Source organism: Mytilus edulis, chromosome 9 (assembly GCF_963676685.1).
Source record: "Mytilus edulis chromosome 9, xbMytEdul2.2, whole genome shotgun sequence".
Lineage (NCBI taxonomy): Eukaryota > Metazoa > Mollusca > Bivalvia > Mytilida > Mytilidae > Mytilus > Mytilus edulis.
In genome coordinates this window covers 83,635,667-83,659,351 of record NC_092352.1, presented here as the reverse complement: position 1 = coordinate 83,659,351, position 23,685 = coordinate 83,635,667, and the positions used below count along the sequence as shown (strand labels likewise).

At 30.7% G+C, this 23,685-nt stretch overlaps 1 protein-coding gene across 1 annotated transcript in view; it reads right to left on the bottom strand.

The window, feature by feature from the left end:
* LOC139489199 (dynein beta chain, ciliary-like) overlaps positions 1–22,941 on the bottom strand; it is a 55,623-nt gene extending 32,682 nt beyond the window's left edge. Inside the window, exons 1-22 of the mRNA XM_071275385.1 lie at positions 22,432–22,941; positions 19,738–19,922; positions 18,832–19,021; positions 18,142–18,241; positions 17,062–17,273; positions 15,930–16,163; positions 15,305–15,472; positions 12,946–13,062; positions 12,244–12,509; positions 11,493–11,561; positions 10,617–10,999; positions 9,689–9,933; positions 8,830–9,417; positions 8,254–8,423; positions 7,639–7,861; positions 6,648–6,851; positions 5,693–6,094; positions 4,837–5,082; positions 4,102–4,326; positions 2,918–3,136; positions 1,777–1,929; positions 367–600 (exon numbers count right to left, since the gene is read on the bottom strand). Coding sequence (XP_071131486.1) covers positions 367–600; positions 1,777–1,929; positions 2,918–3,136; positions 4,102–4,326; positions 4,837–5,082; positions 5,693–6,094; positions 6,648–6,851; positions 7,639–7,861; positions 8,254–8,423; positions 8,830–9,417; positions 9,689–9,933; positions 10,617–10,999; positions 11,493–11,561; positions 12,244–12,509; positions 12,946–13,062; positions 15,305–15,472; positions 15,930–16,163; positions 17,062–17,273; positions 18,142–18,241; positions 18,832–19,021; positions 19,738–19,922; positions 22,432–22,791 — 5,193 coding nt within the window. The 5' untranslated portion in view covers positions 22,792–22,941. The remainder of the gene's footprint in view (positions 1–366; positions 601–1,776; positions 1,930–2,917; positions 3,137–4,101; positions 4,327–4,836; positions 5,083–5,692; positions 6,095–6,647; positions 6,852–7,638; positions 7,862–8,253; positions 8,424–8,829; positions 9,418–9,688; positions 9,934–10,616; positions 11,000–11,492; positions 11,562–12,243; positions 12,510–12,945; positions 13,063–15,304; positions 15,473–15,929; positions 16,164–17,061; positions 17,274–18,141; positions 18,242–18,831; positions 19,022–19,737; positions 19,923–22,431) is intronic.
* Between the last annotated feature and the right edge of the window lie 744 nt (positions 22,942–23,685).

Below are 23,685 nucleotides of genomic sequence, written 5' to 3'. Positions count from 1 at the left end.
TAAAGAAAAGTATTGCTTCCATGGTCCTGTCAAACATATATGGTACTTTTTGTAAATATCTCATTATAAAAATAATGAGATTTGGTATGATTGCCAATGAGACAACTTTCCATAAAGACAACAAAGGACAAAGATATGAACAATTCCAGGGTCCTGTACAGCTTTCAACAATGAACAAAACCCATATATAGTATGTATAAAGCTATAATTTTCACCGTTGTAACAATGAAATGTAAAATAATCTTAAAAAGAAAACATCTCCACATTTTTGCCTTTCTAGTATTTTTAATGTATCTTATGTTGTATCTTTGTTAAAATGCTACATTTTAACTTTAAAGAATGATTCAATATTATGCTATATATTACCTGTTTTTTGTTGTAATCTTTTAAAGCATTTTCATAACCTTCCTCCAGTCTAGCAAATGCAATATTAACTTCAGTAGTCCACCAGATCTGTGTGCCACACAATGCCACTTGAGCAGGGAAGTCAAACAGCCACTGGTCTCTTGGTTTTTCTTCATATGAGGAAACAGCTTCAGTCATCTGATGTCTGACAGTGCTACACTGGGCTTCAAGAAGTCTCATCAACCATACCTCTACCTGCAGAAAAGTCAAACATTTTTGTTAATGGTATTTCTCATCCAATAAATGAGGATCTGGATGGAGTTTACATAATAATAGGTTAATACTACACAACAAAAATGTTAAAAACTATAAAGTGAGGATCTGGATGGAGTTTACATAATAATAGGTTAATACTACACAACAAAAATATTAAAAACTATAAAGTGAGGATCTGGATGGAGTTTACATAATAATAGGTTAATACTACACAACAAAAATGTTAAAAACTATAAAGTGAGGATCTGGATGGAGTTTACATAATAATAGGTTAATACTACACAACAAAAATATTAAAAACTATAAAGTGAGGATCTGGATGGAGTTTACATAATAATAGGTTAATACTACACAACAAAAATATTAAAAACTATAAAGTGAGGATCTGGATGCAGTTTACATAATAATAGGTTAATACTACACAACAAAAATATTAAAAACTATAAAGTGAGGATCTGGATGGAGTTTACATAATAATAGGTTAATACTACACAACAAAAATATTAAAAACTATAAAGTGAGGATCTGGATGGAGTTTACATAATAATAGGCTAAAACTACACAACAAAAATGTTAAAAACTATAAAGTGAGGATCTGGAAGGAGTTTACATAATAATAGGCTAATACTACACAACAAAAATATTAAAAACTATAAAGTGAGGATCTGGATGGAGTTTACATAATAACAGGCGAATACTACACAACAAAAATATTAAAAACTATAAAGTGAGGATCTGGATGGAGTTTACATAATAATAGGCTAATACTACACAACAAAAATGTTAAAAACTATAAAGAGTATAATGGGGTTTAAAATTCAAAGATGAGAGTAATGGACAAAACATCTCAAGATAGGACATAGAAAAATTAAATTAAAATTTAAAGAATACAGACATAAAGAATTTATCATTGCTATTTTTGAAGAAAGTGGGAAAATCTAAAAATGTGATTTCGGGAACAGCTGCATAAAGATATACATGTATTAGATATCACAATGCAAGTTCTATTTATTGCTATACTCACCCAGAGTCATTATTCACATTTAAAAAAAACCTCACAATAATTTCTGAATTCACAGTAACCAATAGCTGTTTAATATGCTCTTCTAGACACCATAAAGACTACAGAACTATATATTATAATAATGTACATACCTGACCATTCAAATCACATGCTTTTTCCATGTCAACATATTCACCATCTTTGCTGTGCATGCCGATGGCAGATTTCAGTTTATTCCCTTTGCTATCTTCCTCAAACTTCAAGTTAGCCATGCTGTCAAAGAGTTTGGTCAAGTGACGAGCAACCTGAAAACAAAGACAACTAATTTTGAACTATTTTCTTAAGGCTATTAAAATATAAATGATTAATTGTTGGTGTTAAAAATTACTTTCAGCAAATTTGAGCAGTTTCTATTGGTAGAGAAAGTCAGGGTATCAAGAGAAACCCACAGGGTAGGAAATCTGGAAGTCAAATTATTATAACATATAAGCTGTAGTTAAGTTAAAAGATGAACTTGTCAACACATTAGCATGGTTTGCAGATAGCTAACAGTGCAAGTGCTCACAGCATTCTCAATAAGTACTTTTGAAGATGAGTCCAACAAGAAGAAAATGAATTCTTATTGCTATATAATTAAGCGTTTCTGTTGCCATGACAAAATATAGCATACTTGGAAATGACACCAAATTTTGACTCTTTGAATTTTTTGTTATAAAATGATGATATATATGTGCTCAGATGATACAATTTACAATTTCTATGCATCTTAGGAGTCACAAATTTTGAAAATGATGATCGAGTCCTCCAGACAGATTTTGATGAGTTCAGGACTCATGGACTGCCAAAGTGATGAACCTGTGCTCAACTAGTTTTAAAAGCTGTATCATCCTGTTTTTAAGATCATATTTTGTGTTTAAATTTTTTTGTTGGGTGGCTGACAATGACAATTTCAAAATTAACATCAATTCACAATTTTTCATTTGTAAACAACTCAGTTTGAATGTTTAAGGTCTGATTTAAAAGTTTGAAGTTTATTTCAGCGTTTTAATTTATCTTGTGAATACTGTAAATTCAGAAATTAATGCGAGGTTTTTATTATTGCGAAAAATGCGACTGAGTTGTAAACGCAATAATTTAAACTCGCATTTTGAAATATTTTATATGAATTTAATAGGATTTTTCTCAAAATCGTAAAAATTAAAATCGCATTTAAGCCTAAAATGACATAATCGCAATAATAAATGCACGCAAAAATTTCTGAATTTACAGTAGGTAGATGACTTTTATACTTACAACTGGTGGATTATTTCCATTAGACAGAATATCTAACAAATCTGCCGAGGAGCAGAAGTAAAATCTTGGGAATGCCAATCTCTTGGTCTCTAAATACTCGGCCAATGCCTTCTCACAGAGTGTAAGTTGCCCCTGAAGAGCCTCTAGTCTGTCAAACAAGTTAGGCTGGTTAGTAGCATCAACAACATTCTTTGTCTTCTCCACTTCAGACACTAATTCCTGCAAAACAATAAATACGGAAAAATTTAGCATAATTTTGAAGAAAAAAATGACTGTGGATACATTATTATTTGTGGAATATCAATATCAATTTTCATAAATTTCATGGGTACAAGTGAAAATCATGAAATCAAATATCCATGAAAATTCAGTTTTTCCTAAATCGACGAAAATTGGTACCCACCAAAATAATTGAATCCATAATACACCAAATTTTGAATATATATAAATTGCTTTATACATTTGTAGTTGTGAAATGACATTAAGAATAATACAGTCAATCAAATTGGTAATAAGTGATCTCAAGAGCTGTCATATGTGACACAAAAGAATTCAGTAGTAAGAAATCTATTTGTTTCAATATGAGAATTCAATGTGTATTTCTAGGTCTTGAATTACTGTTTACATGCAAAATCACATTGAAAAGATTCTTAAACGTGGCAAAATTTCAAAATTTATTATGTAGTAATTCTAAGATGACTAGTTATGTTTGTTAGACCATGATCTGGTTGAATTATCACAGTGCAACTTTTTATAAATTTTGATTATCTCCCTTTTTTTTTTTTTTTTTGAAATGGCTTTTATTGATTGCTTTTTGGTATTTAACAGCACTTTCAGCACTATATGCTATTTTGGGGAGGGCAAGTTATATTGGTACAGGAAGGTGGGGGCCTGGAGAAACTACAACCTTTGACAGGAAAATTGTCGTTTGTTGGTGTGGTTCATTAGTGTTTCTCGTTTTTTATATATAGATTAGACTATTGGTTTTCCTGTTTTAATTGTTTACACTAGTAATTTTGGGGCCCTTTATAGCTTGCTGTTGGTTTGAGCCAAGGCTCTGTGCTGAAAGCTGTAATTTGACCTATAATTGTTATACTTTTTACACATGGTGGCTTGGACAGATAGTTGTCTCATTGTCACTCATACATCTTCTTATTCATACACCTAGAAAACAATAAACTTACCTTGAAATCACTGTCAATTCCATCAAATCTTTTGGAATCTTCAGGCAACTGATTTCTGATATCTTCTGAGCCAATGAAAATACTTTCTAAATGTGACCAAGTTCTCTGAACTTCCATCCATATTTGGATAACCTGATCAGCTGTGGACAGTTTCTTTTGCCAAGCTGATACTTCTTGTAGGAAATGGGCAATGAATTTGGATGATAGCATATTTTGCAGTTGTACCTGAAAGATTATAACAGAAATTAATTGAAATTTATAGAAAACAAGAAAGCATCAATTGTTATGACAGGCAAACCCCCACTCATAATACAAAGTAACAATAAAATGGAACTGGTGTTTGACATTTAGAAAAGTAAACACCGGCGACAAATTATCATCAATGAGCTGCTCACAATATATTATTAGTCATTCTGTTCAGCATTATTAAAGAAATGTGAGATGAAAAATTCAAAGTTCATCAATCATTTTGAAAAAAAAAGAGCAAAGTATAGGAAAACAGCAAATAGTGTCCTGATAGATTCACATATGTTGTCATTATGTTTTGTACTTTCTGAGAAAATTTGTTTGATATACATCAGACATATAGCCTCTATTACTAGCATATAATTCATAAAAACTTACCTCTGGAAACCCCTCCCCCCCCCCCCCCCCCAAAAAAAAAAAAACCAAATAAAATTGAATTTAACTCTATCAATCCTATCTTTGTTCCAATATTTCCCCATAACTAAGTACCTGATTATCCTCAAGTGTGTCAATCAACTCTTCACTTGTTCTGAGAGTAGTAATCTTTGTTCGTGGATGTGGATCATGTTCAAACTCCATCTGTGACCAGGTTACATCCAGCTCCTTAAGTACCTTCTCCATACTCATTTCCTTCACAGCTTTGTCTACAATAGTTCTCACTTCCTCCTCAAAATTGTGAAGATTCAAGGAGAGCAAGTCAGCAAGAGTAGTGCTTTCATCCATAACAAACCGTACCTGTTAATAAATTGGTTAAAATTCTAAAGTTATTCAAAACTTTCACAATTTGTATTTCAATTTTTTTATTCAAATATCTTCATTTTGTAACAAATTTTATGGGTAATTTTATGAAACATACATAATCATTAATAGGCATAATATTTAAATAATTTAATACAAAATTGAAGTAAGATTAATTTGTCCTGAATGTGCAAATGATGGATCATTCAGGATAGGAAAGGGACTAATAGGTAAAAAAAAAATGCGCTTTTTAGAGTCAAAGGTTACTGGTATTCAACACACAGCTGTAAAGTGGAAATTTTTCCGAGATTTATTTTCCCTTAGTTCACAATTACGAAAAAATTACGAAAATTTAATCTTCCTCAGATTTGATCATTAAGAGGTAGTGACATAAAAAATACCAAATTAAAATTTTGCATCAGGTGTGATACGAGAAATCAGGGAAATGAACAAACTTTGCTTTGCTTAAGCATGTCTTAACAGGTTTAACATAAAATCCTGCCTACACTTACAGATACTTTATAAGAAAGTCAAAGCACAAATTCAATTACAAGAACATAGTTTTTTAGAGGAAGTTGATAATAAGAATAATAAATTAAATGCCAACCTTAGTGGCAGCCATAAGTTGTTGCCAATGGCGTTCTCTAATGGCATCATTCTGTAATTCACTGACAGCTCTGAGAGATGTCAACATGTTCTTTACGCTGTCTTCTACTCCTGTGTAAGAGTCCCAAGCTCTCATTTCTTTGTCTAACTGACGGATATCTTTGGCGAACTTCTTACAATCCATGTCCATCTGTTCTACGTTGATTTCTTTCCAAGGAGTTGTCTTCCAATCCTCAAAACTGCTCCTCACCATTACGATATAATCCCATAAAGTTTTAAGTAATTTGATTTCTTTTCGACACTGTTTCAGCTGTTTGAAGTCTGGTACATTCACCTCAAATAAACCGGCTGCATCTAAAAGTTTGGCCATTTCTTTCTCCATCTCAGCAATTTCTAAGTGGTACTACAAAAAAGATCAAAATTTATTGACTGTGGTATTGATAATAGGTACACTGATCTTTTGTTCAAATGTCATTTAAGCCTAGCCTTTTTTTCGATGAATTTAACCGTTTTTTCTATAAGTGAACTGTATTACACTGCTGTTAGGGTAAGATCATAAACCATATCAGAGGCTTCATAAAACTACATTATACCATTGTTAGGGCAAGATCATAAACCATATCAGAGGCTTCATAAAACTACATTATACCATTGTTAGGGCAAGATCATAAACCATATCAGAGGCTTCATAAAACTACATTATACCATTGTTAGGGCAAGATCATAAACCATATCAGAGGCTTCATAAAACTACATTATACCATTGTTAGGGCAAGATCATAAACCATATCAGAGGCTTCATAAAACTACATTAATGGACCATAAGTAATTTAGCACAAATATCTATGAGAAAATCAATACTTAGACAATATCCAGACAAATGAAGTTTCTTTTAAATACAAACATGAAAAATAATTTGTATTCTAGAGGAAATATTTAGAGCAAAAATGACTTACAGTATCAATGCTATCATAAGGCTCTTCACAGTTGTATCTGAATGGTGGTATGGTACGGAACGTTTCCCTGAACTTGTGTTGGTTGACATCAAATGTGGCAGTTTTACGTCTGATATTTGCCACTTCTGTAGCTTGCAGTGGTGCCACTTGTTGTTTCACAGTTATTGCAATCTTCTTTGTGTTTTTCCATTGCTCAGGTAATTCCTAAAATATAAACATTACATTCTGACAGATTTCATACTCTATACTATAGATGTGATATTTCTTATCAAATTCATAATTTTGTCAATTTCTACTATTTAAAGCAAACAAAACATATGGTTTGCTCTTTTGGTTTCTATGTTGTATTTTGTATCTGTTGTTCGTCTTTTGGTCATTTTTATTTTTTTACCATGGCATTGTCAGTTTGTTTTTGAATTGTGAGTTTGAGTGTCCGTTTGATATCTTTAACCTCTCTTTAAAATACTTGTCAAAGGTTTATTTCTGTTTGTTTTTTCCTGTGTATGTACTGATTATGTGTCATGGATGTTTTTATCCCTCTCACATTAGTAATATTTCACTAATGCTTGTTTATTCATGGGGTTAGACATGAGTCAAGGGAGATAACCCTATAATTAATCAATAATGTGTTTTTATAGGCAGCTTCATCAAAGCTTTTCAATCTCTAGTGAAACAGTATTAAATAATCTGAGTAACTTAGAAGCTATGAATATATCTATGACAATTGTTTACCAAAACTTCCAAGTGATTTGTAAGAGTTATAGTGGTTATTCTCATCGGATTTTGTCTAATTCTTAGTCCGTTTCTGTGTGTGTTACATTTTAATGTTGTGTCGTTGTTCTCCTCTTATATTTAATGCGTTTCCCTTAGTTTTAGTTTGTTACCCTGATTTTGTTTTTTGTCCATAGATTTACGAGTTTTGAACAGCGGTATACTACTGTTGCCTTTATTTAAGACCCTTACCCTTGGTGTAACATTTCCCCTGTCCTACCTGTAACTGAAGATGAACTTCTTCAGGCATTTCTTGATCGTAAGTTTTCAGCAATTCTATGGTTTGTTTCAGTGGTTCAAACATCTCATCAGTTGTAGCTTGTCGATCTTTAACAGCCAGTAGATAACCCATACACTGGACCAAACCATCGTAATCACCCTCTTCAACGGGTTTCTCTAATCCTCCATCGGTTGTCTTGATAAAGTCAGTTAACTCCTTCAAACTGTAATATAAAAAAACACAGATTTTACTCAAGAAATACAGAAAAGTACATATTGTATTTGAACTATTTTTAATATTTTAAAAGTACTCATGGTTCTATGATTATATCTTTTTAAAAACCATAACATTTCAGTTCTTTATGATATTTTATAAAATATAAGTAACCATAGAAGTTCACTTATGATAAATTACTATTTACTATTTATAAAAGAAATCATTAATTTTAAAAAACTTAAATATGTATCAAATACCTTCTTAAATAATTGAAAATTAATATTAGTTTGAATTTCAGAAATCTATCAAATTGTGAAATCGCAAATTTCATCATATTCAAATGGCAAATGAAACAAAATTTTTACTTCATAATTGACCAAAATTATGAAAATGGCAAACCTGTTAGTGACATGATCTATGAGATGTTGTTTAAACATGTAACTCCAACGTTTGATGGTGTTGAGTAAAGCTTGTTTGAATGGTTTAGAATTGACTCTAAACCAGCTCTCAAACAATCGTGTTGGTTGAATTTGTTCTGCTTCCTCATATATCTTCTCATAGGTGTCAATCTGCAAAACAAAACCACATTCTGATGTTTACAATAATTTCTTAGGTTTTAAATGAAAAAATGGCTGTTGATTGATTGTTGGTTGCTTAATGTAAATAATGCTGTTGAAAAAATCTTCCTATTTGTATGTCATAAAAGTCAATAGAAATATTTTATATTTGATTACCAAGTTAAACATCAAAACAACAACAAAAAAATTAGAAGAAACTAAATTAGACACTAATATTCATTTTTTATATTGACAATTTGTATTGAGCAAAACATTTTGAGATTTTAAACGTTTATTTTTAATGAATATACATGTACAGTACTGTATTCTTATTGAACAATTGATAATCCACAAACATCACTTTTTTATATAAATTTAAACTTGTCAATAGCTGAAGTACAATAGTTTATAAAATTACCTGTTCTTTAAATTGTTTGAGTGTTGGTGGATTTTCCGGTACACTGTCATCAGCATGAGCTTCTATCTCTTCCTGTGTGAGAACATGGTTGTACAGTAAGAACTGTCTCATGAACTCGTTCCTATCATCTACCCACAGGTACGCATAATTATCAAAAGAGTTCCTATACTCAATAGCCTTATTCATAATATTATTAATTCTGTCCATAAGTTCACTTCTCATGTCAGACAATTCCTCCATTTCCTCCAAATCAGGTTGATAATTTTCCTGTCCGCTATGAGCAGCAAGACGTGGAATCAATGACGCTTGCTTGTAAATGTCTCCAACGAGTCCATCAACCAAATCGTAAAATCCATCAGCAACTCCATAATCGAGAGAGGGAATGAACACCATTTCTGGTACCTGCAGTTCTAGCTGTGCTTCAAACAATGGATCAACCTCAACCTTAGGATCTGTGTTGTCTAAGACAAATTTTATACTGCAATGTATGGTGTTAAAGAATCCATCAACTACCATCTCATCTATATAATCAACATAAGCTTTCCAAATGTCTGTGTTAGCATCAGCATTGAAAAATACACAGTTGTTCTGAAAACAGATTTAAAATGTAACACAAATAAAATTGATATAAAAAATGCCATAAAAATCTATTTGATTTTAGTAACTGAAGTCAACGTTTTCTGTGATTTCATGTCCTATTTTTCATTTTTCTTTAGTCCTTTTGTTTTGGTATGTTTTTTTCAAAATGTTAAAATATAAACAAATCTTAATCAATTCATGTCTATTTTTAACTAGAACTTTAAACGTATAAAATAAAAATACACATCCACTTTCTTTCTGACACCACTATAAGTCATACCTGTAAAAGTTCATGTATCTTTTTGCCAATATCTTTAATATTAGAGTAACGTTTTTCAAGTCTTTCTTTTCTGTCATCCAAGTTGAGGAGTGTTTCATGTTTATCTTCCTTTCTTTCAAACAATGGTGTCTTGCTCCAGGTTGACATAAGTTTCTTAATTTCTTCCACATTATCTTTAGCCTTCTGTACGCGTGATTCTAGATCGATCACTTGATCTCTCGTCTTTTGAATATATTCCCATACACCTACAAATTTATCAGAAAAATTTTAATAAGTTGAGTGACTAGAAAATTGATCATGCAACATCATTTTATACTTGAAAATAAACAAGACTTAAGGTGGTACCTAACACTACAGGGAGATAACCCTGTAAAATCAGCTAAATGTTTTAATTACGTTGTGTTGTTAAGGGAATATTAAGCTTCTTAATGATCAAAATTGGTGTTTGTCAAACTGCTATATAACCAGTGTAATTTTTCTGATAAATTGGTCGGTTCAAATTTTTTGAAATTTTTATATATTTGTCAAAGGGTCATAGTAAATATTTTGTGAAAATTTTATGAAAATTAAATCAGCCAAATCAATTATAGTCAAGGTGTTTGGTACCACCTTAAACTAAATTAAGAGAAAAATTTTATAATTTTACAAATTTTACTGAAAGAAAGAATTTGGACAAAAAGAATTCCAAGCACCGAACTTTAGGTTGACAAATGAGGAAACAGTCATAGTCCATTATACTTTAAATGCAGGAAAAATCATTATTTGACAAGTGAATGAAAAATATTACCATTTGAAAAACTCTGAGCGTTTTCTTATGTAATAAAGTAAAAATGAAAACATGCCAAATAAAAGTTTGACAAATATTACCATTTTACAAATTATAACACTTCATTATGTGAAATAAAGTAAAACTTTAGGATACACTTACCATGACTTTCCCAGTTCAGAGATTTCTCAGCCTGTTCAAGTTGGACATCAATGTCTTGTAGTTGTCCTTCAACCAGTGGAAATTCAACTTCCAGGATAGTATTTCTTACTTTATTATACAAATGGACTGTCAAATCTAAGTTGGTAACAAAACGCCACAATGTATCATTCTTAGCAAACATTTCTTTGGCAGATTCTGGAATTTCTTGCTCTCTGTTTTCATCTAAGTACTTGACCTCACGTAACACAGCAGTAAGTTGAGGGTCAAAGTTTACAGTGATGAGTTTGGTCTCCTCGTTCCTGACAACCAATGGCTGACTCATGTTAAACGAACATGCTTCAGTTACACCAGCAGTCCATTCACTGTACACCTCACCATTCCAACTAAAATCATATTAAAAAGAAACAAAATTAATCAACTTTATCAATTTGAAAAAAATTGTTTCATTAGTTGTATTAGGTTAAATAATATCCTGTCCTCACTAAAATGTTACTTCCATTCTTGTGACAATATCTAAAATACTAAACATGCCACCTAAATATACATTTTCGTTGTTTCTTAAGTATATTTTTTAATGTTCTGTGTTCAAATTATGTGAGGCATTTAATTTTGCACAACTAAATTTTAGGCAAATTTTATTACAGTTTACAGAAAAATTAATCTGTCATTGCTATTCCAAGTTTTCAGTTTCAGATTCTAAAGACATGTCTTTTGATTAAAACACTTTTGTTTCTTTTCCTCTTTTGGATTTATTCCCCTACATATTCCAAAACTTCATATCTACATCAATATCAAATAACAGCTGTTTTTTAGTTCTTAAAATACAATTTGAAATGAATTTAAATAAGTTGAAACTGACCAACAAAATGAACCTACCCATTCAGAAGTTCCAACATTTCTTCGTACTTTGTATAAACTAATTTAGCTTCTTCTCCTTGCATACATCTGAAAGTAAAAAATACAGTATTTTTAACATAAACTAAAGCCAATTATGATCACTTTCTAAAGAAAGTACAAAACTTACATAGCACAAAATCAAAATTTTCACTCTCGATTTACAAAAAGTTATAGGAAGAGAAAGAAAGTTATACTAATATCTTGAAAGTCATAAAAAGATAAGACTCAATCTCAAAAAAAGAGAAAAATTGTTTGTTTCTTTGAATTTTCATCTTGCTAACACATATTTAGATTTTTTTATAATTTTCTGATTGCATTTTCTCCTTGTCGAAATTTGCGATTGCAGACCATGTGGTATTAATCATGTCACAAGTGACAGCTTGGGGTATTCGTATCCAACCAGTTATCACCCATAGGGCAATTAACACCTATTTAATCACTCTAAATTGCCTCTATTGTCCGACTTGAAGGGATTACAACTAACAGTGTTTTTTTTAAATTTTTTTATCATAAGCGGTAATTAGATGAAAGTTCACAATTTAGGACATGGCTTTGCCATAAAGAAACGAGAAAAATAACATCCTGAAAATAATTATAGCATCCCGGAAATTATTATAGTGTCACGGGAAGAAAATATAGCGTCGCTGTACCGTGACGCTAAAACAGCCTGGGGAGAACACTGATAAATTAAACCTATAAACATTGAGCTACTTTATAATTATATACTTACGAGTGTTCAATATGCTTGAAGTCTCTCATCGGAACAGAGATTCTTTCCCTCAGTTCGTGTGCCCATCTTAAGCCACCAGCAACTTTTGGCATGTTTTTATGCATCCTAGCTTTTCCTCTTTCTTTCTTTAGGGCCACTTGTTCATCATAAATAGCCTTAGCAATATCTAGTTCATTACTCATCATCTGAATAATAGTGGGGTATTTGCACTCGAAGTCGTTCTTGATCAGCTCTCTGTCCAATAAAGATCCCATAATATCTAACAACTGAAAAAAATTCAGATTATTATACAATTAATTCCTGTAAAATCAGTATGTTTTTGTTATTTTGTTATTTTTTTATAGAAAGGATTGATTTTGCAACAAAGAAAACTCACATTTAAAAATTTGATAGTTTTTTGGGGCAATACCAATAAATCTAAACCTATTCTGTTAAAAATAAGTGTAATAAATGTGTATAAACAATAACACAGAAATCTTTAAGTGGAAGTATGAACCTTTTTTTTCATTTTTTTTTTTTAGCTAAAAACACTTTTTCAATTTTGTTACTATTGATAAGCATATGTCAATAATCTCCAATTAATACAACTTTTAATTCGGAGAAAAATATAATAATATCAAAAATAAACTTAGTCTTGACATCTTATGAAATGACAAATAAATAATTTATAAATGTTATCAATTGCATTATTATTTAGCCTACCTTGAACACAGACTCGGTAGTAGCGCAGTCATCAAATCCTTGACAAATAATTGTAGCAAGACGTCTATCAAAGTCACCAATCTTCTCCTGAAATCTGGCATAGTCATCCAAAAATTCCTAGAATTATAGGTATAGTTACGTTATTCATGTATGAGAGCAAATTTAAACAATTAAGTTTAGAGAGAATAACAAGAAAATATAAGGTTCCACAAAAAGGTTTCAAATCTGCTGACTAAACTAAGACTCATTTATTACTAGTATGACCTATGAGTATTTTTTTAACAGCCAAGAATCTGAAGATTGAATTGTTTTCCTCTTAAACCGTTGGAAAACAATCCATTGCAGGAGGGTCTAAAATCATTTTTCCTATTATATATTAAATTTAAATGACAAAAAAATAAATTTTCATTAGAATTCTTGTGGGATTAAATTCCTTGCAAGTGAATTTCAGTATAAATGAAAAAGATGGGAAACTGATGGAAAAATACATACAAAATTTAAACAAGAAAAAACTCCAAATTTAAATATTATCTTAACCTGCCACATTTCAGAATTGATAACATCATATTTACAGTTTTCTTTAAATAACTCATGATAAGTTAAAAAAAAGTGTAGTTGCACAAAATAAGCTAACATATACAAGTCTGCTTATAACATTATATGCTTGAATTCTAGCTCAATTTAATTGATTGATTGATTGTTGGTTGCTTTACGCTGCATTATTTAATTTAAAGATTACTTGCTCTACTTATATTTCAATTGAGATCAAGTCCTTACTACTCTGAGTAAGATTTTTTAAAACCATTCAAATGGAAATGCAATAATTTTACCAATGTTGCAAAATTTTCATTTGTAAAAAAGACTGGCAGCTGTTACTCTATAGTACAATTCTCACACCATTTATTTACAAAATAAAAAAGGAAGAACTATGAAATTATTTCAATTTATTTCTTTACTATATGAATGATTATACAAGCAGCTGCTACTACAGATACAACAAAAATTGCATTAATACCTTACATTGGATCATTAAAAATTGTACATTTATACAAAAATAGTGAAATACATGTGTCTAGTAATAGCCAAACCTGAAATAAAGAAATATTTACAGCAGAATAAATTCATCTGTTAAGGCCATTGAAATAAACAGAAAATTTTAAAATCAATCTCATGAGAAGGGGTTAACAGATGAATAGATTCAATTGTAATGAATGATATTTTTTTCATCGCTGCATTTATCTATTAGCTAGCAATGGCATTAAACTGGCATCAAAAATTTCTTGTTCATGGACAAACAGAACCTTTTTCATTTTTTTCTGTTTAAGTTTTTATTTTCATTTACATTGATTTCAGTTTTTTTCAAATTATGAATTTCATTTGAAAAATTTCTAATTTTCGTTCAAAAAAGCAAATTAATTTAATAATATAAAAGATGAGTTTATCAGCCTGTGTAATCGGAAATAAACAAAAAATTTTTTCAAGTGTTACAAGTGGCTTTTCAATACAACAAGAAACAAAGAGTGGAATCGTGTTTATTTATTGTTACATGAATGTACAAGTACTTTGTGTCCATAAACAATATATTTCACCTCATTAGTTTTTTTACACAAAACATAAGGTCTCTTTAAAACATTATTATGAGCCAGCATAATCAGTGTCAAGCTTACCTTATCTACTTCCTAAAGAAATTCATTTAAATAAATAAGTGTAATAAAAATATATCTTCACAAAAACATAGCTACGAAGGCCAAACAGAATGACATTTATCAAATTCTTAAAAGGTAATTTTTCGACTTCTACTGCCGGTACTGGTGCCAATGTGAATTTTATCATCATGCATGAAAAATTAACTTTAACGTTATTTGGCAAGATTATCTATAATTTAATTGTATTCATCATGAAAGTACACCCTTTACAAACCTCCAGAAATGGTTTCTGTATAAATATAAATTTTAAATGCAACTATCTAATATGATTTGAATACATCCGCTGTTACTGGAGCTATGATTATCTTAGGAAAGCCATCTAAAAGGATTTATTAAAAAAGATCTTATTGGGCCCTGTAGATTGTTAATAAAAGATAAGACTAAACATGCAAAATTACGAATATAAAATAAATTTAGTATTATTAGATCAATAAACAGGGCTCTTTAAACATAACCATAAATAATTATGACAGAGCCATTCTTTCAGGGGATAATATAATGTTTTCTTATATATAGTAGTTTAATTTCATCAATTATTTGCGAAAAATGATTATTTTACTATTCCATTTATAAAAAGATGAAATAAGTCAATATTAGATAGAGAAAAAATGTCTAAACGGATAAAAGCAAAGTATGATTAAAAAAAAACCTACTGGATTACTTGGGTCCAGTGGATCATAGGTCCTTGTTGTAAATGTATTATACACTGCATTGAATTCTTCAAACAACTGTATAACTTGTGCACTGAGTTGCTTCCCCTTAATTCCACCAAGTTCTATCTTCTCAAGCTTGAGGAACTCCATGGCAGTTTCCATCAATTCCTATATAATATACATACATTTTGCATTATTATTTTAATCTGTAAAGCTACTTTGATTGTACAAAAGGTAGATTTAACTAAAATAAAATTTATATATGTGTGTACCATTTAGTGTTAGTTGTTTGTATGCAAGTGCTGCCCTAGAAGTGTTTCAATTCTTCAAACAACTGTATAACTTTTGAACTGAGTTATTTCCCCTTTATTCCAAATCTGATTGTATGGCCTTCAGTAGTCAGAAGGTACTTGGAATATATAAATGGTGGGTCATAGTTTTCCAAAGCAATCATCACACAGAAGTCAACATTTTATGTTATGATTTGCAGGTATTAAAAAGTGCATCCCTCATTTATTAATGGAGAAATCCAATATTTTTTTGTAATCCATTTGTTTAAATGTAACAATAAATTAATTTGACGTGAACATAAAAACATCTATAAGATGTAAATGAAACTACTAACCAAAATAGTTTCAACCCTTTCTGTGAACTTGTCGTAACGAGCAAAGACAAGCTTAGGAGCAAACTCCCATTCTCTAGCATCTTCTCCATCTCCAAAGTAGGACTTCATTTTATCTTTGTGGTCTTCATATGTCTCTCTGTAAACATGGAGTACATTAACAGACTTTCTGACCTTCTCTATGGTTTCTTCCAATTCACCTTTAAACAGCTCTGTGGGATCCAAGAAAGTTCTGGCCTGAAAGAAAAGATTGGATTTCTAAGATTGCTATAAGGATTATCTGTGATATATTTGTTTATCTTTTAAAGGTTAATTATGTTTATGATAGAACAGTTTTTATGTTGTCAATTATAATACATTGTATATCGGCACTAATTCTGGATATTATAAAACCATATTTCCAAAAAGATTAAAGATGTTTGGGCATATACACTGTAAATCAACTTATTTTCAATTACTTTATTTTGTGTTAAGCCCTATCCAGTCTTTCTAACGGTGATTTTATTTAGCTATTTTTAAATTCACTTGATGTAGTTAGATATGGAAAGATTGAAGCTTTAAATTTTTGTGACAATTCTTGTTCACGGTATTTCTCTAAATACAAAAGTTGCGAAAATAAATCTCTTGCAAAAAGTAGTTTGTTAAAAGTGTTTAGTATCTTTCATTGATTTTTGGCCTTTAAATTTTCATAATGTGTGAGTTAAATAATACACTGAGTACCTGATAATAAGGTCACATGGAACCAGGCCAATATTGTTTAGAAACTTTAAACAAATTTATTTTCCCTTGAAATACATTTGATGATTAGAAATAAAAACAACTTGTTCATTCTTATGAAAGCGATAGATTTTTTTCATTCAGAACCAATTTACTAATGAGAAATTTCACTCCAACTGAGATTTTACAATTTTACAATTCAAAGTCATTTCTGCAGTTGAACATAATTCTGAAATACTTATACTAGCATAATCTATAGATTGGATTAAACTTTGAATTAACACAATGTAAAATCCCAAAGTTTTGGTAGTATATCACATAGACTGGTAACAAAGGTAAATTAATTGAGGTCATCCTACTGGTCAGTTAATTGTTGGGATGTAATTAACAAAGGGCAGATAATCCAAAATCTATTTACGTGATTGATAATCATGTTGCACATTTCCTGAAGCAGTACAATAATTCTAGCTGGTGTATTGTAGTACTGAGAGTGGACCCATATCAAAGCAATTGTATGCATCATAGGGGCCATCAATGGACCACTTTCATCAAATTCAGACTGTTCATAATCCTCAAAGTGATGTCTGGCTGGTCTAAGGTACATATTTATGTCCTTGGCTTCCTCAAGTGCTAAAAAAATTAAATTAAACATTTTAAATCTTAAAAATGCATAGATATCTTTTCTAATATGTCTTATATCACAAACTCTAGGTGGGTAAAAATTACTATTTCCCCCAGACTTCGGCACTTCATGTCATTTAAAAAATGTGCACATTGGTACTTAATTTGGTCTCCATCTAAATCCTCTCCTCTTCCAATTTTGTTTTTGCAATATTCATTAAAGGAACCTTTACATGCACTTTAAGAATAATGAATTTTAATGTGCGTATTGTTATGCGTTTACTTTTCTACATTGGTTACAGGTATAGGGGGAGGGTTGAGATCTCACAAACATGTTTAACCCCGCCGCATTTATGCGCCTGTCCCAAGTCAGGAGCCTCTGGCCTTTGTTAGTCTTGTATTATTTTAATTTTAGTTTCTTGTGTACAATTTGGAAATTAGTATGGCGTTCATTATCACTGGACTAGTATATAATTGTTTAGGGGCCAGCTGAGGGACGCCTCCGGGTGCGGGAATTTCTCGCTAAATTGAAGACCTGTTGGTGACCCTCTGCTGTTGTTTTTTATTTGGTCGGGTTGTTGTCTCTTTGACACATTCTCCATTTCCATTCTCAATTTTACTTTAAGAATAAGTCTCAGTTGTTCCAACATCTTATGGCTATATTGTTGCATAATTCTGGTGTCAATTGCCAAAATATCATATCATGGCTATTGGTTTATATATCTAGTATGCAAAGAAGTTCTGCAGCAATGTTGTATTCTTAATATGTAAAAGTAATATTTTTTTAAATTGTTTTGACTTTGGTAACATAACAGTAAATCTAAATGAAAACCATTATTAAATAAGATTGAATATTACATGACAGAAGGATACAAACCTGCTACTACGTCCCTGAAAATATCCTTGAAAACTGGGAAATAGCTGCTTTGTGTTCTCTCTAAAAGTTCAGCCATCTTTCTTACTTTTGGGTCTCTCAGCTATAACATTATATAGAAAAGGTGAAAGGTATATTTTAGGCTTGATTAACAATCCTAATAGAATAACAAAATCCTAACTTATTATGTGTGTTGGGTTTTTAGAGATTAATAAATGAACAAAAAGTCATCTATTTAAAAAGGTGTGTTTGAACAACAATAAGCCCAGCTCACACAATTACGTGTCCATGTTTAGTGAGCAGTAATATTTTGATAAAATCCATAATTTGGCAAAAGAAATTTTTATTTTCCTCACAATGTGTACAAATTTTCAAATGATAAAAACACTAAGCCTAATTTAAAACAGCCTTTAACCTACTAGAATTTATATATTCTATTTGTATCCAAGATTCTGTGTTGAGATTTAAGGATCACCTATATCAAAACGGAAAACCATTATATTTATAGTCCTACTTAAACTGGAGGTTGCCTAATTCAAACTCCATATCAGAAAAAATTGTCGTTTCAAATTTCTTTCATTTGATTTATGATCAATTATATGTATAATTATTCTACTAAAAACAAATCTCGGTATCATCAAACCTAATCGCTCCAAAAAATACTGACACATGTTATACAGGGTAGCCATTTACCTGCTCATAAATACATTCAAGATTAGTTGACTTGTTTTTCCAGAACTCAATTTCTACAAAAGGCGTAGGATTAAGACCCTCTAACAAAGGCTGAGCTGAATCTTTCTTCAGTACATCTCTGATCTGATGAGTCCACTCGATCACCACTGATTCAATAGCATGGATCAGTTGTCTATCCATGGTGTCAGTTCTGAAAAGACATATTATTATTTGAGTTATATAATAAACAATCATATTTCAATTGACTTATTCAGAAATCTGTGTGTTGTTTACTATTTAAATATATATTCTTGGATCAGCAAAACATTTAAGGTGGTACCTAACACTACAGGGAGATAACTCTGTAAAATCAGCTAAACGTTTCAATTACGTTGCCTTGTGAAGGCAATATAAAGCTTCACAATGATCAAAATTAGTGTTTGTCAAACTGCTATATAACCAGTGTAGTTTTTCTGATAAACCGCTTGGTTCAAATTTTTTGATTTTTTATATTTTTGTAAAAGGGTCAAAGAAAATACTTTGTCAAAATTTTAAGAAAATTAAACGAGCCAAATTAATATTAGTTAAAGTGTTAGGTACCACCTTTAGGCCATTCTGATGCATGGTTTTTAGCAGAATAACTTTGTCATGAGGTTGTGCGTTCTGTATGATAGGTTAGATAATAACAAGTTTTAAACTTGAATCATGTCCACTTCACACTAGAAAGTGTGGTTTTTAATTGAATTGCTTTGTGTGTTCTGTATGATAGTGTTGTATATCAAAATCCACAAATCAGAAAGTTTAAGATTTTTAAGAAATTTTTATTAAAACAACAAAAGAAACAATAGATATACACAGTGATCCAGTGATTTTATTGTAAAGATGTATAATAATAAACTGTAACACTATAAGTGTAAAGGATTATACCTGTCATCTTCATCATCCACTTGATCAGCGCCAACAGGAAGTGGCAGTAAGGTTTTCCCTTTGGCTTGTCCTGAGACAACATATACATCACTTTTAAGTCTGTGGGAGTGTGTTGTGACATCAGCAGAAACAACTTGTGGCCAGTGATCATGGTTTCTATCATTGGACAATAATGGAACCAAGACCTAGGGAAAAATATAATATAATAATTATGTTAGGTTCTATGAACAGAATATTTACAATGAAACTAAATAACTTAGAAAAGCTTTTGCCTAAGATTAAAAAGGCAGAAAAACTAGTTGAAACGTTGCTAAAATCATATGGCTGGAAAACAGCAACTTTAGAAAAAATATGTTATCACCAAATTAATTTTAATGTTAAAAAACATATGGAATGTATATTTATATATAGAGAGACTTTTTCTTGAACAAGGAAATTCAGAATTTATTGAAGTACAATTTACAAAATAAAATGAAAATGTATCCAAGTTTAAATGTCATGTAATGTATGTATCATGAAATATCATTAAATATGACGACACAAAGCTTTAAATGTAAACAGATCGGGAACTTTTAAAACTTCATACATGTACAAATGTACAGTTCATTTTAATAAAAAAAAAAAAAACTTTTAATATGATTGATACAATGATTTATTAATACAATAAATATACGATCTTTTCGTGTGATTTGTTGTTTTCATTTGGTATGTTTTTGATTTTTACAGTCTGTCATACAAAATTGTTTTATGTTCTGTCCGACATACATGCACATTTCAGATTTTTCTGCTTTATCAAAATGCTTTTATGAGAGTATGTAAAGGTTGGTTAACATTTATTTGGTCATTTAATAAAAATCAATTTATAAATACACCCCCATGAAAAGTTCATAAACTATATCAATTATTTACCAAAGCTCTTTTCTGTTTTAGCCAATGAGAATAAAAACATTTATAATTATACCATATTTCTACAAAGTTATAACCACAGAAAAATTACAGCTTTTTTGCAAGAAAACCCTATTAAATTACTATAACTAATTTCTGGAATTATTTTTTAATTCAGATAATATTAATGATAAGAAAAATATGATAAAAATTAACTAACCAAACTTAAAAAGGGTGAGTCATGCAAGCATTGCTAAGGATAATATTACTTTCACTTGTAAATCAGTATGAACTAACTAACCTTCTTAGCCATGCATGCCTAACCCTCCATAATTGAATTAAATTCCATAATACATTTCGTATTAATTTTTCAGATTTCAAAATTATTTAAGATTCAAATAATTCCTTGTTATAGATTAAAAGTATTTTTAATAGTTTTAAAATGGTTAAAAAAGTGACTTTATCATATCTTTTCCTAAAGCTGCTACCCAAATGGTTTTTACTGAATGTCAATAAATATATTTGCTAATATTAGACTACAATTAGGTGTTGATAATTTTACTTCAGACACATGTATCATCCTGACTGTTGTAAAATAATTTTCCCACCAGTTTGATTATTTTTTAAATGCACAATTGCAATTCAACATGATATACATGTAGCATGTCTTGAATACATTTACATTCAATTTATTATTGCTAAATTTTGTCTAGCAATCAACACTACATGCAACCCTAGCTAGAAAATAATTCAAGGTATACAGTCTAAAACTAAAAAGTCCAAAAAATGAGAAAGAACCGTGAAACAAAAACTACTTAATGTGGTTAGAGGAACGAACTTTTAATGATGTATTTATGTTCTTTGAAATTTTTTACTGTTTTACATGCCTGAACATGCGTGAAATATTTTCCACTTGATGTTAAGCAACTATTAGTATTAACAATCAATCTTTTTGTAGTCTGTAGTGCTAACTTAATCTCTCCCTACCACATGCACCATTCCATTAATTTTTTTCAGACTAAGAAGCCCAAAAAGGTTCCTTAAATTCATATGGCTTGTTAATTTTCTTATTTTTCGGTAAAATTTTACCCGGTACCTCGAACAACCGAATAACACTGTTAATATCAGAATAACACTTGTAATGACCGAATAACACTTGTAATTTCAATATTAGCACATATTGGTGACTTTTAAACATTGATTTAATCATTATTAATAAATAGTATATTATCGATGTATTTTATAACTTATAAATGATTTACAGAAAGCAGATAAGTTCATAAAAAACTTTTAAAATTTAGTGTGTACATCGAATATGGCGACAACAGAAATCACAATGGCCGCCATGTTCGATGTACACACTAAATTCAAAAGTATCTTTATTAACTTATCTGCTTTTTGTAAATCATTTTTAAGTTTAAAAATACATCGATAATACATTATTATTTAATTATCAATGTTCAAAAGTCACCAAGATGTGATAATATTAAAATTTCAAGTGTTATTCGGTCATTACAAGTGTTATTTGGATAATAACAGTGTTATTCGGTCATTCGTGTTACCCAATTTTACGTCCTGTAAGGCTTCTGATAATAAAGTGATGTGAAGGCTTAAATTGAATATATTATATATTATATTTACTGAACTAAAACTAGCCACTAAAAGAAAGAAATAAAGATAGGGTTAAGAGTCTAAGTTCACTAATGAAAAGAACCCGCACTAAAGTAAAGACAGAGGATCTACTAAAGGTATGATAGAACATCATGCAGAAACTAAACTATGAGGATTATAGCATGCTTGAATTACTACCTCGTCCACGAAAGCTGACAATTGGTCAAGTGGAGCATATGAAAGATCTCCATATATCAAAGCTGTTCTCAAATTTGCGTCTTTGCTGATGGCTTCACGAGCAGTCTTGACAAAATAGCAAGCCTTTGCTTTTGGTTTATTTGGCCATGTAAATGAGGTGATCAGAGTTCCTGCAGGTTGACCAACAACAAGAGACATGCATTCAGGTTTTTCAAAGAAATCCATGTACATTTGTCTAGTATCTTCAACTCCATACATCTTCCCGAATCTGTCAGGTTTGATCTTCAGAGTTTTGATGACATAATCTGCCATGAAATCCACACGGGAATCATTCAGCTCTAATTCTTCCACCCCCGACATTGTGGAAATTTAAGATGCCTTCAAAAGCGCTATAAATTTTCTGATATAACTTAGGAGCTGTCCATGAAACGCTCAATTCGTCGATATTTCAACAAGTGCTTGTGTTTGCTATTTGTTACCAGGAGCGTTGTCATGTAAATAGATGTCACTGCGATCGGGGTTACACTAATGACTGGACCGAATGACAGGACCGAATGACAGGACCAAATGAAAAATGCTAATAACTTTTTCATTTCGCAAAGGATTGATCTCAAATTTGAAATATAATAAGATTTCATCATTTGATAAATAGATTTAAGAAAAAAAATTAAAAGTTTTGTAAGAAACTTTAGAAAACGTGACATGACCGGTACGCACTGAAACCCGGACCGGACCGGACTCCGGACCCGGACTTTGGTATGAAACCCGGACCCGGACCCGGACTGGACGCCGGACCCGGACTGAATGCCGGACCCGGACTGTGGGTTTTTACCACTTTGATTTTTTTTAAAGATTACTGTCATATAATATAAGTAATAGTATAATTTCAAAAAAATCCCCATTCCGAGCGCAAAATTGAACAAAAAAGAGTAAAGTAAAGTAAGGAAGAGATATATAATAATTCCTTTGTCGTTATTGTTTTATGGAAATTAATAAAATCTTTTTATTATCAATGAAAACCGTTGAAATTAAATAAACAATAAACAGTTTACATACAGTTAGTCGTCATAATGCAATACACGCAGGTATAGTAAACTTCAAACTAGTCCGGGGTCATGTCAGGTCACAGTCCGGACTCACCTGTTCAAGATTGTGTATTACATGGGTGATCGCTGCTTTAATGTCGTTTATTGATTTTTCGGATGACTATCGAATAATTTAAGAAATAGAGAAATGAATAAAGGAAAAGCCAAA